At 35.8% G+C, this 16,776-nt stretch overlaps 3 protein-coding genes across 3 annotated transcripts in view; 2 read left to right on the top strand and 1 right to left on the bottom strand.

Moving 5' to 3' along the window:
* LOC109837148 lies at positions 307 to 2,576 on the bottom strand. Its single transcript, XM_020405261.1, has 8 exons — positions 2,500 to 2,576; positions 2,293 to 2,409; positions 2,102 to 2,209; positions 1,834 to 1,953; positions 1,521 to 1,753; positions 1,221 to 1,433; positions 1,036 to 1,128; positions 307 to 697 (listed from the first exon to the last, which is right to left on the bottom strand). Exons 1-8 carry the CDS (start codon positions 2,540 to 2,542, stop codon positions 353 to 355), a joined length of 1,272 nt encoding a protein of 423 aa, XP_020260850.1. The 5' UTR covers positions 2,543 to 2,576; the 3' UTR covers positions 307 to 352.
* LOC109843155 (probable beta-D-xylosidase 7) lies at positions 3,128 to 3,517 on the top strand. The gene is made up of 2 exons (XM_020412091.1): positions 3,128 to 3,255; positions 3,327 to 3,517. The coding sequence occupies exons 1-2, from the start codon at positions 3,160 to 3,162 to the stop codon at positions 3,498 to 3,500; spliced, it is 270 nt and encodes an 89-aa protein (XP_020267680.1). The 5' UTR covers positions 3,128 to 3,159; the 3' UTR covers positions 3,501 to 3,517.
* LOC109837140 (alkane hydroxylase MAH1-like) overlaps positions 10,818 to 16,776 on the top strand; it is a 7,501-nt gene continuing 1,542 nt past the window's right edge. Inside the window, exons 1-2 of the mRNA XM_020405254.1 lie at positions 10,818 to 10,824; positions 15,501 to 16,776. Coding sequence (XP_020260843.1) covers positions 10,818 to 10,824; positions 15,501 to 16,776 — 1,283 coding nt within the window. The remainder of the gene's footprint in view (positions 10,825 to 15,500) is intronic.

Raw genomic sequence — 16,776 nt, 5'->3', positions numbered from 1 at the left:
TGGCCTATTGCGAGGAAACATATTTTCTTCACCTTAAGTTGTAGGGTCTATTTTGAGGAAATTTACTTTCATTGACCTAAATATATAGCGAGAAAACTTATAATGAGGAAATTTTATTTCATCAATAATAATGCTATTAAGAGAAAAAAAACAAAATATAAATAATTATCATCAATTGTCACCACAGTACATCAAAACAATTAAAATATTAATTGTCACCACAGTACATCCAAACAATTAAAATAAATAAAGCAAGAAAGGTACTACCATAAGTAACAATGCTAGTCTAAAGCAATAACAAATGCAACACGATCAAAAAAACATTTCTCCAAGTTTAAGTTCACTAAGAATACTAAGCTGATGGATGTTGCCTCGAAAAATTAGCCATAAACTCCTCAAACTTTTTGGCTTGCTCCTCCAATCTTTGGATTACCTCATTTTGCGCATCGATCTTCTGTTGTTGAGTTCCTACAAGTTGTTGGGTCTCTTGAAGCTGTTCTTGCAACTCTTTATTCTTTTCAGACATTTCACTCATTGAAGAACGAGAGAACCTTAATGGTGGTGGTCTAGGGCCAAAACCACAGCCCTTAATGTAGCCTGATTTGACTTTGAGAACTTTTGCACAAATTTCCTCATCTGTCATTGTTCGAGTTCCATCAGGTTGAGTGGTATCTGCTCGCATCTTTATCATTTGATCCTATAAGTAAAAAAATATATATCCAGTTCAATCATATGCAACTTCTTAATTACAACCTAATCAATATAATCCTCTTTAGAACAGTAATATCAGCTTCACCTATATTCTTAAAATATTATAAAACCATGTATCATTGACACGTTACTTACCCATTTTTCTTTGCTCCCAAGTCCCATCATTTTTTTGTGCTTCTATACTCTGTTTCAAAACGATCAATTGCACCTTGCATCTCTCCGTTCTGTGTTGCCTATTGCATTCAAACATGTTTTCATTTTTAGCATATATATATGTACACAATTAAGTTACAAATTTATAAGCAAAACTAAAAAGTGTCTTACAATTTGCTCTTGGTGTGACATAAATGATTTTGACCCAGCTTTGTGATGATATGTCAACTTTGACCTATTAAGAACATTCTTCTCTGAGCGAATCTAAAATTATTAAGACATACAATTAGAAAGAAGTAAATGAAAAAAGAAAAAATGTAATGCATGGAGAAAAATAAAAAAGATATTGTTTGTACCTTAAACTTTTCACTAGAAAAATGAGTGCAAAGAAACTCCCATTCTTCCTGAGTCTTGACAGCTTCATGTTTGTTTTGAATTGCCTCCTCAATTGTTGAAAACTGCTCAAAATGTTTCTTTAACTTATAACGAAAATTACAATATACGGTCTGACATGTTGTAATTACATATCTCTGGACCCAAGGGAGCGACATATCAAATTCAAATTTATTCTGCACAGGCATAATTTCATGTCAAACTAAATATAACAAATCAAAGCAACCAATATAATGCCTTTAGCAAAACAAATCATCACTAACTTGCATTCTTTTGATCAAGTTCTCCACATATGCTTTTTCAATCTTCTTCCAACATTCAGTGGGGGCGTAGTTTCGAATTGTGTAACCAATTTCATTTGCAAACATCTCAGCATAAGGGCCAGTAGGTCTGCCATTTTCTTCAGTCAGAGTCACAGGTATTTTAGAATTCAATTGGGAGAACACCTTATCTGCATTCACTCCTCTTGTCTTCCCTCGCACCTTTTTGGTTGTACCTTTGACATAAATTTTTTTAAGAACATAACACATACGTATATTTAATTCTTAAAATATTTGTATATAATGTTTTATATACCTGAAGGAGGCTCCTGATTAATATCTGACATCACATTATCATCTCGCTCTTCAACTATGGTGTTTACCACTGGCTGATCATTAACACTTTGTTGCTGAAGACGTGCACTAACTCTAATCCCTGTCATTCGAGTTTGTAGTTTAGGTATACCCTTGTAATTTGCAATTGATGAAAATGAAATTCAATTCAGCTTCTCTACACCTTTTAGAGGAAAATAATTCAATTCAGCTCAATTCAACTGAATTCAGCTCAATTCAACACCACTTACCAGTAGTAGTTCGTTCTGTGGTGACAACAGTACTACTAGAATTCAGTCCATCTGCTACAGAATTTTGGCATTCTTGATTGGAAGTTTGCAGACGAGTACGTTTTGTACCTATTAGCATACACACTTGTTAGATAAGTAAAAACTAACAGTACTTAAATATTCTAGCAGTAAAATGAAGATTGCATATTTACTCGGATTAGAACCAGATCCATTCCCTGTAGAATTCACGTATGGCAGATAACTAGTTGCTGCATGAGAACGTTTCTTTTTCAATAATTCTGCATGTGATTGATTACTTGGTGCATTACCTGTTGTTACATAAACGTTAAATTGATAATAATATTCTAATCAACCAAGTGAATGAATCATGAATTATAAGAGAAATATGCACTACTTACCAGAAGTAGAACTCTGAACGGTAGGCGTTTTGTTACGGTACATCTTCTCACTGTTTATTATCAGACAATTAGAATGGTCAAAATGCAGAAGAATGTACTATCACTTCACTTTATCAATATCCTAAGTTCACAATATATATAAAAAACTACTACTCATTTCCTCTGGTGACCTGTCTTCTTCCTTATCTCGGTGAGTAATCCATAAACTGGACCTGCAACACGCAATGATTTGTGTTGAGATAAAATTGAAGGAACCCATATAGGTTTTCCCTGCAATTGCTCGATCGGTGTGCTTGTTCTGTCAAATAGCTGGAGGAAAGTAGGTGATCATTTATACTAATGTAGTGCCAATTACATTTGAAAGATGAAGAATCTAGGTTACATGTTTAGTCCCATATCACTAAGTTCAGAACATGGTGGAGGATATATCTTAGTATATATAGCAAGTGCGAAAGAAAGACATCATCATTGGTGAAAGTTGAAATAATATGTAAGGGAAATTTCACAAAACCCCTTTATAATTCGGCAGATTTTTGGTATAACCCCGATAACTTTGAAAATGTCAGTAACCCCTCTACATTTGGCAGATTTTTTATATAACCCCGCTAACTTTAAAAATATCAGTACAGGATTTGGAGGATACTTATCATTGGATGAAGCATGTCTGAGCTTAAGGTTTCAGCTTGCTGCAAGCACTTCACAGCTTACGACATGGACAATTGGAAGGGGAAAACTCGATACACGTTTAATGCGATGGTAAACTATTGATGAGATTGAATATATCGTTGATGGGGATTATAAGAATTGGTTGTTGGTTTTGGTTTCAGGTATCTGTACAGGATTTGGAGGATACTTATCAGCCTCCTTTTAGGAGTTGCATTCAAGAGGCTCAAGCTAGTGGAGTGATGTGCTCTTATAATCAAGTCAATGGAGTGCCCACTTGTGCTGATTACAATTTTCTAACCAAAACCGCAAGGGGCTCTTGGGGATTCTATGGGTAAATACAAAAAATATAAGCTCCCACTTGCAATGCTTTCTTTTAATTCAGATTTGGCTACATAGTGGAACTTTTAGTGGAAACTTTAGGTGTTACAGTCTCTAGGCACACTACTACCCAGCCCCAACGGTTGTAACCGTTAGGGTTGAGCGTGTCCCCAACGGTTACAACCGTTGGGGCTGAAAAAACACCCGTTGGGGCAAGTTGCGTTGGGGCTGACTTTGCCCTAACGGTTGAAAAACTTGCCCCAACGGGTACAACCGTTGGGGCAAGAAATTTTTATTTTTTGATTTTAAAAAATTAAAAAAAATTGCCCCAACGGTTGTAACCGTTGGTGCTGAAATCAGCCCCAACGGTTACAACCGTTGGTGCTGATTAAGGCCCCAACGGGTATAACCGTTGGGGTCTTAATCAGCCCCAACGGGTTCAACTGTTGGTGCTGATATCAGCACCAACGGTTTCAACCGTTGGGGCTTTTCTGATGGGAGGTCAAAGTGCATCCAGTTGGCCTACCGCCTCTCCTTTGGCTCTTTGTAGTAGCAGTGTCTGGTTTAGCCTCTCCAGTTGGCTCAAAGTGCATTCAGTTTGGGTTAATAATCCAAGAATATGAATTCAATTCAAAGAAATTCCAGCTAACATGACAACAACTGTAAGAAAGGTAATATGTAGTTTCCATTTGTTATTGTTAATTAAGATTGAAAACCTAAAATAATATAGTCTATACACAGAACATATATACATGTATAATTAACATACATATGTTGTATGTTGTATCGTTACATGTACATATATGATAAACCAAAATACATATGAATACTTCGATGTGCACATGCAATACACCATGGTGCAAAAAATGACAAGGTAAGAGAAAGATCTAGTAAAACTTTATGAGTTATAACAGGCAACAACCCCAACAAAGCAGACTTCTACGGTTATCTGTACCAATTTTCTCTAAGAGGGGAACTCTGACTGATTAGCACCACATTTCACATCATGAAACTCGCTACAAACTTTTGTACTCAAGATTACGCCCCTCGCTTGAAAAAAAGAGTAAGCCACCATAGAAGCAGGAAACTATTGATAATACAGAAAAACTTGGCTTTGCTGACAACCTCCGAAGTCTCGGCTTCAATGGAAAATAACGCAAGACTTTTTGTGGTACTTTCTTGCGTTTGCCATCACAAGACTTGTATCTCGACTCCTTGCACACTGGACATTCATCCAGTTTCTTATTCTCTTTCCCATAAAACAGTGCACAGTCATACTTGCATGCATGTATGGATTCATTCCCCAAGCCCAATTCTAGCAACATATTTTTAGCTTCATAGTTCGATGTTGGTATGGATGCACCTTTTGGATACGAGTCATTTAACAATTTCAGTAGATTTTTAAAACTTTTATTGCTCCAACGACCATCTATCTTGATCTGCATTAATTTTATAATAAAAGATAATGTAGAGAACTTTGTACAACCCGGGTACAGTTCTCGTTGAGCTTCATTAAACAAATAATCATATTTGTTAATATAAATATCGTTCTCATCATCTGTCTCCATACTTATAGCCCCTTGGACATCATTTAACATGTCCAACATCGCATCATCATCATCATCATCATCCTAGCTGTCACTTTCAAAATCCTCATACATTTGGTCGTCTGCGACATCAACAAAATCTTCCCCATGCTCAGTCCATGTCGTGTAATGTTGTGCAAACCCATTTACAAGTATATGTCTGCGTATCTCGGGTAGAGAAAGACACGGCAAGACATTTTGACATTTAACACAGGGGCAACGCGTCTTATTTTCATGATCTAGGTGTTGTTTCGCAGCATCCAGAAATGTTTGTAAACCATTGGTGAAGTCAAGGTTGTGAAACCTATCTCTAACAAACATCCAACTTCTGTCCATCATGTACCTATAATAAAAAACAAGGGGTTCCCCATTGAGAAACAGTATGACCAATCATAAAAAAGATACATAACCAACACTTGTACCTATGATCTAACTTACCTGTGGTTAATCGATAATTATAATATTTTTTTGTTAATTAAGTGATAAAAATGAGATATTAACGTTGATTATTGATTTATTGAGGTACACTTCAACAGCCATAGATAAAATCAAGCATAAAAGAACAAAAAAAAGGAAAACAAAAGTTAAAACATTAGCAAGAAGTTACAAATGCAAGCTGGATTAACATCAAAGTGAGAACAAAAAAGAAAAAAAACAACAATTTAAGCGATTGTGATTCACAAGGTGTAACACTTTAAGGTAATGAATGTGAGGAACCCTTATCCCAGTGTAAAGCTGAGTGCGCATCCATGAATATGTTGATCAGTTAACCAACTCGTTAGATTATAAAGAGGATATATTCCTTTCTAACTTGTTGATAATGCATAAGACCTTTAGGATAATTGTTACATGAATGCACCCAAACACTTCAAAACCAACTAAGTTATATTATAGTCAAGCAACCACAAAGTTCAATGACCAACAGTGTTTTCTCAATAATGATAACTGTCTATAGCTTTCTGAAAAGAATGGAGGCAATAAAAATGTTGATAAAATTATAATCCTCAACATGTTCATGTATATGACATATATGGATTAGTCACATACATCTTCAAACATGTCTACACATCAAGGTATATTTCATCCCAAAAAAATACATCCTCGACCAGCATCCAACATCAGGAAAAATCAGCAAAAGTAAACAGTTGGAAAATAGAAAATCCATGAACGAAACAAATAATTGCACGAGGTCTTGATCAGCACATGCACAGAATCAACAAGGGATTGGGAATTTTTACAAGTTGAATGAATAATTTAATCTCAAAAATAGGAAAATCCAAAATTCCTTTGTGGGGGTGAGGCGATCAGCACATGCAATTGCCAGAATTCGGAAAGGGGTGAGACGCAACCACAATTGCACGAGGTCTTGATCGAGGTCTTGATCGGAAAGGGAAAGCGAAGGTCTCTGGTCTTGATCGATGTGAGATCGGAGGTTTTTGAGAGAGGAGGTTTTGGGTCGTGGGGAGGTACTGGTCGGGTGGGAGGCTGAGATTGGAGGGGTTTTGAGGGGAAATATAAATCGCTAGGTTTTGGGTCGTGGGGAATTCGCGGGTGGGAGGATGAGAGCGGAGCGGTTTTGAGGGATAAATAAAAATCACCGCGTTTTGGTAATTATAATTCGTTTCCCCCGTTTTTTTTAATCCCTACAAATTTCGTTTCCCACCTTAATTTTAATAAAAATATCTATTTTTTAAAATTTACTTTAAGATATAATTAGCAACTGTTTCAAATAGAATTTCATCAATAATAATGCTATTACGAGAAAAAACACAAAATATAAATAATTATCATTAATTGTCACCACAGTACATCAAAACAATTAAAATAAATAAAGCAAGAAAGGTACTACCATAAGTAACAAAAACTAGTCTAAAGCAATAACAAATGCAACACGATCAAAGAAACATTTCTCCAAGTTTAAGTCACTAAGAACAATTGAAATTAACTCAAGTCATTTAAAGTCTGACGATAATCAGACCTTGATCTAGCATAAAACTTGACCCCGATTAATCAAACAGAAAAGATTTATACATATTGCGGAAGAAAATAGAAAGAATCTATGGGCGAAGTAATAAAAGATTGATTCTCAGTACTTACCAAAATTGAAAACTCAATAGATCGGCTGGATGTAAACGAGAACCTCTAAGTTTCAAAGTGCAGCACTGCAGCATCGTGTTGAGATTGAGAGAGATATTAGGGTAAATCTATTTGAGAGAGATATTAGGGTAAATCTATTCATTCTTTTTTGTTCAAATTTTTTTTTTTAGATTGGTCGCTATTTCTCCCGCTATTTTTTCGATACATGTAATTTCTCCAGCTTCCTCACCAGGACATCCCGCTTTTCTTTTAGATTGACGGTATATATGTTAGCTTTGACTCTTTCTTGTTTAAATTACATATTTCTCCATGTACACAGCATCAAAGAGAGTATATCTATTAAGAGGGTTAAATTTGATATTTTACTTTGACCATGTTTAGAGTTTAGGGTTTAGGGTTTAGGGGTTAGGGGAAAATATAAACATATGTATATCTTTCAGCTATCTTTTCAAAGAGAAAATTTGTTGTGATCAAGATTGAAAGATCTTACTACGATAGGATACCCGGTTGAGGCATTAAAACATACTCAAAGTGGAAATATCTTGTTGAGGCATAAATATCTAATTGAGGCGGATATATCTATACAAGCTTAGAATGTATGATTTAATGAGTGTTTAGAATCGAAGTAATGCCTAAACTTGTGAGGAGAATCTCCCACATCTCAAAGCTAATGTAGTTTATATCTATTTTCATTGACAAATAGGAATAAAAGATTTCATTGCATGTTTGGTTTATATCTATTTGGCGGGTTTTGCACATTTTTCCTTCAAACTAATAATGAGGAAACTATTATTTCCTTGCTAATTGATTCTTTTAACAAGGAAAGGGTTCCTCGTAAAACAAAAAAAAGTTAGTGAGAAAACATTCAATTTGCTGTCAATGAATTTGGCTGGTGTTGCACATTTTTCAGCCAAATTAATAATGAGAAAACTATAATTTCCTCGCTAATAGGTTCTTTTTGACGACAAAACGGTTCCTCGTAAAACAAAAACTTTTAGCGAGGAAGCCTTAAATTTGTTGCTATTGAAATTGGTGGGTTTTGCACATTTTCCGCCAAACTAATAACGAGGAAACTATTATTTCCTTGCTAATTGGTTTTTTAACGAGGAAACAGTTCCTCGTAAAACATAAATTTTAGCGAGAAAACCTTTAATTTGTCGTAAATGAATTTGGCAGGTGTTACAAATTTTTCAGCCAAATTAGTAGTGAGTAAACTATGATTTCCTCGCTAATAAGTTCTTTTTAACGAGGAAACGGTTCCTTGAGTAAACTATGATTTCCTCGCTAATAAGTTCTTTTTAACGAGGAAACGGTTCCTCGTAAAAACAAAATTTTTTAACGAGGAAGCCTTAAATTTGCCACCATTGAAATTGGAGGGGGTTTTTTTTTCCCGCCAAACTAATAATGAGGAAACTATTATTTCCTCGCTAATTGATTCTTTTGATGAGGAAACGGTTCCTCGCAGATTATGGATCTTCAGCGAGGAGATCATACTTTGTGGTTGTTACATTTGGCGGATTTTCCTCTATTTTCACCAAAAGAACAGCGATGAAATGATTATTTCCTCGTTAAATGTGCATTTCGCGATGAAAAAGTTCATCACCAAAATCACATATTTTCTCGCCAATAAAACAACTAGTTAGGAGACCAAATTATGATCATCTTTAGCGAAGAACTAAAATTTTCATAGTAGAAGGTGGTCTACTGTGAGGAAAATATATTCCTCGTAGAAGACCTACTGATATTTACAGAGGAAACAATATTTTCCTCGTCGAAAGTGATATTTGTTGAGGAAAATAATTTTCTCGCAAAAAAGTTGGTTGCTAAAAGACCTGTTTGTTGTAGTGTAAATATACCCAAGCTTGATTGATCTTCGATGTAGCTCAACTTGGTACACTTACGGATGAAGCTAGAACTTGGATCTTTAATTTAAATTGCATAGGTTTCACTCCACAATTCCGCCAACTTCCATTGGATATGATTGTGAATGCGTAATTCCATCCATCCTCCAACATGTTATTTGTTTGATAAACACAAACACTAGACAAACAACATTAGTGGTAAATTATTTGTTAAACATCATCATAAAACAAAGAGGCCAACAGTTGAATGGTCTCTGAAAAGAATCGCTCAGTAAATCTATGAGTGAATTCAGTCAAAGTGAAAGGATTGGGCTTGCTACCCTTCTTACTCTTCCACCACTCCTACGTGGTGTGGGTTATCCAAAGCTTGACATTCTTAATCTGATCATCCTCATAAATGGAGGCTACCTAAAGTAACCTTTCTCCAGTATTGAGCCACTAGACAGTCACCATTCCAGTCTTCGTCCCTAAATACTCCTCTAGGTGTAGGTTATCATGAGAAATAGCTACCAGACCCCTACGCCGAGCTACCTTGGCAACATCAACTTCCCTCATCAGTTGGGTCACTAAGAGCATCTCCAACAGCTTCTCCAAAATTTTCTCCAAAATGGGGAAGTAAAAGCCATATTCTCCAACTAATTTTTATACCAACTCCAACAGCTTCCCCATTTTGAAGAATTCCTTTTTTCCTCTAAAAATTTAGAGAATGCTGCAGATTTGGGGAAGCTTCCCCATTTTTTCTCCTCCATCCCTATTTTGGGGAATGAGATGGGGAATCTGTTGGGCCAAAAACCTAACTAAATTCTCCAAAAATAAAAAATGGGGAAGATGTTGGAGATGCTCTAACACTCCTATCATAGGTGTTCAGACCACCATAGCTACAGCTGCTTCCTGTCAGGTCAATCTGACCTCCTCTCAGATCATCTTCTTTCACCGTTTCCCTGCTCTCATCAGAGTCCCTAACTCTAAATGGTGTGTTTTTCTTCATATCTAGCTACTACTTCCTTGCAATGATAATTCTACTCTAACAAAGACTGAAGGATGGACGCAAGGCTCGGTTTAGAAGGAGAAGAAGTAGAAACAACCATATGATGAGACTAATTGATAAATCTCTCTTGAAACAAAAAGAAGGGATTGGAATAATGAAAGGATATAGACTTAAATAAAAGGAAATATGTAAATTCTGTGAAATATTCTTATGGTATTGACATGTATGTACTGATAAACCCTAGACTCTGATACCAAATAAAACATTATCACACTTCGTATCTCAGAAACACCTAACGGGCATATGACTAGGCTAGGTAGCACTTATAATCAGGCCACACCACCGAATAGTATATACTTAAGCCTATAATTAGGGTTAGTACATACATCTTGTCCACCATACTTAGAAAAGAATCAGAAAATCATACACAGAGAGAATATAAGGAGACCGATATATAGCAAAAGCAAGTATATAGCACAAATATACAACAAAATCAAGATACTCAATAAATAGCAATAAGTCCAATAGATAGGAAATAACATAAAATATATCACGAATCTGATATAAATGTCATCCTCACAAAATACATAATAGCGAGGTCACATGACCACACAAGTCTAAATGAACAACTATTATAGTTACGTACATTAGATTCACAACATAACAGTAAAAAGATAAACATAAAAAATAAGACTGGTATCAAGAAAGTTGAAACGTAATTATACAAATAGATAGACAAACCAGTTAATAGAAACTCCATCTATTGAAGATCACTAGACGTAAGGTTGCCTGAAAGCGGGGATGGAAGGTATGAGTTCACCACTGGTGTGCAAAGCAAAATGGCTCGAAAATCATCTAGCAAATGGTAAAAGTAAGAAGTGTTTGTACACATGTAACATTTGTCATGAAGACATGACTAGTTTAAATGTAAGAAATGCTACATAATGGTATCACTTTATTTGCTTTCATGAAAAGGACATGCATCTCAAAATCTAGAATATGGAATAGATAAAAGAAGATAACCAGAACAACATTATCATAGAGATAACAATGACTGTGCACATAGCTCCTGGAGTATGATGCAAATATAGTGTTTACATCTAACTATTCTCAACTTTTATTTATTTTTTTTAAGAAAGCTCTCACATGGTAATGTGTGTTTGGCCTACCTACTAGAAATATTACTTGTATTCTTACTTTACTTAGTGCACAGTCTCAACTAGGGCTAATGCTCAAACACAACGTTGGGCCACATACTATTCCTCTCTTTTATTAACCCACATGAACATGTTCTTTACTTGGACATACATGATATAGAGAATATTCATCTAGTGGGTGCCCTCTCTAATTGAGTTTCCAAAGCAAATAAACATCCGTTAAATAACAAAGCAAGTCATCATGACTTGATACATGCGGATATTTGATCTCTTTCTTAGTTTCCCTTTCTTGGTTTCTCATATTTTATACTAGATCAAATTTTTAGTAGTGGAGAATCACGAGCCTACACTCATGGTAGCAATATCGCAAAACAAGAACTTTCTTAATTTCAAATAAGGAATGTTCTTGATTTGGTGTCGTAAGGGGCAAGCCTAATATCCAAACATAGACAATCATCATCATCTATATACCATATTATGGTGGCTAATCATGCTTACTTCTAGGGACAAGTCTTATGATAATCTACCAAGTAAATAAAAGGTCCATGGTATAACCTAGGCCAACATGCATGACATCCACGAATACTAGGTCATGACATAGCATAACATAACATGCCAAGAGAATATGATCACACTATGCAATAACATAGCACAACAAGCCTTACTTGCATACTTAAACATGATATATCATAAGTTTAATAAAACGATCATAATTTATCATTTGCTATATCTCTAGATAGCAAGAACATGCTTAATTGCATAACTAGTATCGTAATATATGAAAGGAAACCAAGGAATCATTAAAAATAATCCTAATAGAATCAATTACTAAAATTTGAAAGAATTTATTTTCTTGCATTAATCGCATGCGCTAGGAGGTTGGGCGCGGGTGCTCTGCTCGATGTCACATTAGCTATGTTCTGACAACAGACAAATAAAAACTCAAAATAGAAATCATCTTTGAAAAGACCATTTGAGTGCATGTGTTTATTGTTTGGGCTCATGCACTCAAACATTATAGTTGTTCTTGGGATTTCACTAAGCACGTATGTTGGTTAGCTCGAGCGCATGTGCTCGTGCTGACAACTGCAATTCCCAAAAATATTTTTGAACAAAAACTTTCTCTATTCAAGATCAATTCCAAAACCAACTTATATCCAAGTTTTGTACTATCAAAAGGAAACTATTCAAATGTATCATTTATCTATAACAATTGATCATTCTCCTATAAAGATTTTGTGGATTTAGATCTACCTCTTAGAGTGATCCTCCTCTTGATCAATTCCCATGAATTTAAAAGTAATCAAAATCAGAATTTTCTTGATTGAAAAGATAGAGAAACTCGTGATCTAAAAGACCCATAAATTAGAATATTTAAATTACAAATCTAACAAATAAAAACACTTGCATTGGATTGTTGATCTTTCTTCTTTTGGCCTCCAAGCTCTCCAAAATCTCAGCCCAAATCTTTGAAGGGGAGAAAATGGGCTTTTATATCTGGGATTATGAAATAAGTTGTGAGTTGATTGATTTCCTATTGGATCCAACCCAATAAGCTAATATGTCATAAAGCTTATTATCTCTTTTAAAGCCCAAATCATTATGATAAAAGCAACTTTAAAACTCTGAACTTGATTTTTTATGAAAGATAAAATTGTGATTTTTCACTTGAATAAAAAATGTAACGTGTCAGAAATCCAGGATTTAATAAAAGAGGTTTGCTTCGGTGCTCCGATAATAGTAGCTTCTTTTAATTTTAATTTGACAAAAAAAAAGTTAGGCGTAAAAATAGAAAGGATACCTTTGTCTTCCCATATTTTTTCTCCTAGTCTATCTCTCTTTGCCAAAACTAAAATCCCCCCACTTCTTTTTTATGAGATCGTTAACTAATTAATCACTTAAAGTTGAAGAAATTTATTTATACAAAAAAAAGGAAATTTTAAAAATCTAATCTATATGGAAATTGAAGATCGGTAGAAACAAGAAGAAAATAGTTAGATTTATAACTAACTTAAAAAAATCAAAAAGAAATGTTATCTTGAAATTTTAAAAAATAATTGGCTAGAAACAAAAAATTTTGTTAACATATATGAACATAGTTTGATCAAAATAACCAACGGAAATAAAAAAAAAGAGACTAATATAAAATTAAGTTGTTTAATTTAATTAAGAGCATATCTTCGGAAAAAAACTAAAATTTGCAAAATAGACCGTTTTTATAAAGTAATTAGCGAAATAGACCACTTTTGAGAGTAATTAGCAAAATAGACCTCTTTTTGACAAAAGAGGTCGATTTTGAAAAAATGGCTTCAGAAAACATACGGGACTACTAGTCCCGTATGTTTAAAGTTAACTAATCTAATGATTAGTGCACTAATCATTAGATTAGTTAGCTTTAAACATACGGGACTAGTAGTCCCGTATGTTTTCTGAAGCCATTTTTTCAAAATCGACCTCTTTTTTGGCCTATTGGCCAAAAAGAGGTCTATTTTGCTAATTACTTTTAAAAATGGTCTATTTCGCTAATTACTTTATAAAAACGATCTATTTTGCAAAATTTCCCTATCATTTTTTGTACGTGGTTAGTTGGAGTTTTAGCGGACCTTAAAATCAGTTTCTCAACATATATTTGTACGTGGTTAGTTGGAAAATTCTAACTAATCATAAATTATGTTTCTCTCCTAAATTGTATTTCTTAAAATAACCTTTTAACCTAATTGAAATTATAGTTAATTACAATTTTGGGTGTGAAACACCTCCTAACCGTCAAATCTATGTATCTAAAGATGTGAGAGTTATTTTTAAAGAATTTATTTACAGATATGCCACCAGGGCTTCAACAAATTATCTTCATGGAGCACCGAAGCTGCATGCTTAATAAAATCAGACAAATTAAATTTATCTAATCGAAATCTATAGTCAAAATGGCTTGAGAACGAAATAGAGTCCTTAATTAATTACAGGGGTTCATCTGCACCAAAAATACTATAGGGGATCTATTTGCAACTGTACGATCACAAAAGGTCTATCCACGATTAACCGTAACTGTACATTGGAGATATTAATTAACTTAGAATAATATCAAGGTTAGTCAGTGTAATTTTGAATATTAGAAAGACGTACCTCTTGGGCTAGAGAGCTAATTCAAGCACAAGGTCCAAATATTGAAAGGGTGTCGAAATAAAGTTGCTCATGTGAAAGGGTGTCTAAATGAAGTTGCTCATGTGTCAAATAAGTCTACTTCCTTTTAGAACCTATGATGCAATTCTCAACCTATCAACACCAAAAAAATTTTGTCGTCGTTATAGAGATTTTTTGGTGACCCAACATCAAAAAGAGATAAAGAACTCGAACGACCTCAACCAAGAATTGGGACATAAAGCGACCTCAACAATTATAACTAATTATCCCTTCCCTTATTAAAACAACAAATTAGATTTAAGTCACTGGAGTAGCTCAACCATTTGGCTCTACCCGAAACTGCACAATTCTAGCTAAACAACTCGCAACAATTTACTCCGCTTAAATCCAAAAATTCACTCTTTCAGATAAGACCTATATCAATCAAGCTATTTAATCTTTCGGTATACAAAACATTATTAGTATAGTGGTATATCAGCTAGATGTGATATCTATTACAAGTAAAAGGCCATAATCGATGAGACAACGTAGTGTGTCGCTTAATTATAACAAAATGGACTGTTTTCAGATTTTTATCTGAATTAAGATGATTGGACCATTTATCTCATCAGTAAAAATTTCACATCTTCATATGTTTATAATTTTGTCTCGAGGAAAAAGAATTCATAACGAATGAAATTTCACATGAATATACTATAATTGTTTATGGAACGAATCGTAGCTACCCGGATATTTTGAACGATTATAACCGCAGAAGTGGACACTTCAAACTAAAACTAATTCTAGGAAATCAGTTAGGATTGGATTTATTTTTATATTAAAAAATGTTAACCTAATTATAAATTTATAGATCATTTTCAATATCAGTTATTATAGTCAAATGTTTGCAATTAATACTCCTGATCTATTACGAATTTGTTAGTTTAAAATTTTTTATCGTAGGGGATAACTCACTTGTCTCTCCTGTTGGTCTTATATTTTGGGTCCCTATAGCAAAGCTCATACCTGATTTTCTATTAGTTAAACGTTGATCAAGCATCTTTTACAAGTTTACTATTTGACACAGTCAATTTTGCCTTTATAAATACAAGAGCCCTCTCTACTGATCATCACTTAACTCAAAATAAACTTTATTTCACTAAAAATGTCATTATCATTCCTATCAATCTTCTCATCTTACCCTGAGCTCCTTCTCTCTCTCTCCTTCTTCCTCATCTTCTTCCTCCTCAACCGCCGCCGCCTGCCGCCTGCCTTCTCCACGACTGGCTCACCGACGTCCTCCACACCTCCGGCTGCACCTTCGTCTTCAAAGCCCCCTCCTTCACCTCCTACGACGTCCTCCTCACCTGCGACCCTGCGAACGTCAACCACGTCTTCAATGCCAACTTCTTGAATTACCCGAAAGGCAACGAGTTCGCCATCATTTTCGACTTCCTCGGCAACGGCATCTTCAACTCGGACAAAGATTCATGGAAGTTCCAAAGGAAGAAGGCTCATTCCCTAATGTCCACGCCAAAGTTCCGCTCTTATGTCATTGATGCAAGCAAAGGGAAAGTGCACAAGAGCCTAATCCCTCTCCTTGACCACTTTGCCCAAAACCCTAACAAAACCCTAGATTTACAAGATGTTTTCATGAGATTAAGCTTTGATATTACTTGCATACTGGTCTTCGGCGTCGACCCTGCTTGCTTATCGATCGGATTTCCAACCGTTCCGTTTGCGAGCGCGATGGACGACGCCGAAGAAGTGGTGTTTCTACGGCACAACATGCCGAAGGCGTGGTGGGGGCTGATGAGGAAACTCAACATCGGACCGGAGAAAAGGCTCGCGGACGCCGTGAAAGTTTTAGACCACTTCATCGTTAAATACGTCAACGAACGAAAAGAGGCCAAGAGGGGCGAAAACGGGGATCTCATCACATCCTACCTAGATTCCGAAGGCGAAATCGCTGACAACGGGTTCAGTAACTTGGATATATTCCTCCGTGACACCGTACTGAATCTGATGGTCGCGGGGCGTGACACAATAAGTTCGGCTCTGACATGGTTCTTCTATCTGATAGCGAAGAACCCGACAGTCGAGGCGAAGATCCTCGACGAGATCAAAACTCAAGGATTGGAAGATCTTGGCAGACTGGTCTACCTACACGCCGCGCTGTGCGAGTCTCTCAGGCTATACCCGCCCGTCCCGTTCGAGCACAAGGGGGTGCTGAAGCCGGACAGGCTCCCCAGTGGTGTCATGGTGCACCGGAACAGAAGAGTACTGTTCTCGTCGTACGCGATGGCGAGGATGGAGGGGGTCTGGGGGAAGGACTGCTCGGAGTTCAGGCCGGAGAGGTGGATATCGCCAGAGACCGGAAAAGTGAGGCACGAGCCGTCGTATAAGTTCTTCGCGTTTAACGCGGGCCCGAGGACGTGTTTGGGGCGCGACATCGCGTTTACGCAGCTGAAAGTGGTGGCGGC

This window comes from Asparagus officinalis, chromosome 1, assembly GCF_001876935.1.
Source record: "Asparagus officinalis chromosome 1, Aspof.V1, whole genome shotgun sequence".
Classification (NCBI taxonomy): Eukaryota; Viridiplantae; Streptophyta; class Magnoliopsida; order Asparagales; family Asparagaceae; genus Asparagus; species Asparagus officinalis.
Note: the sequence above shows the minus strand (reverse complement) of the source record. Positions and strands in the feature narration are given on the sequence as shown.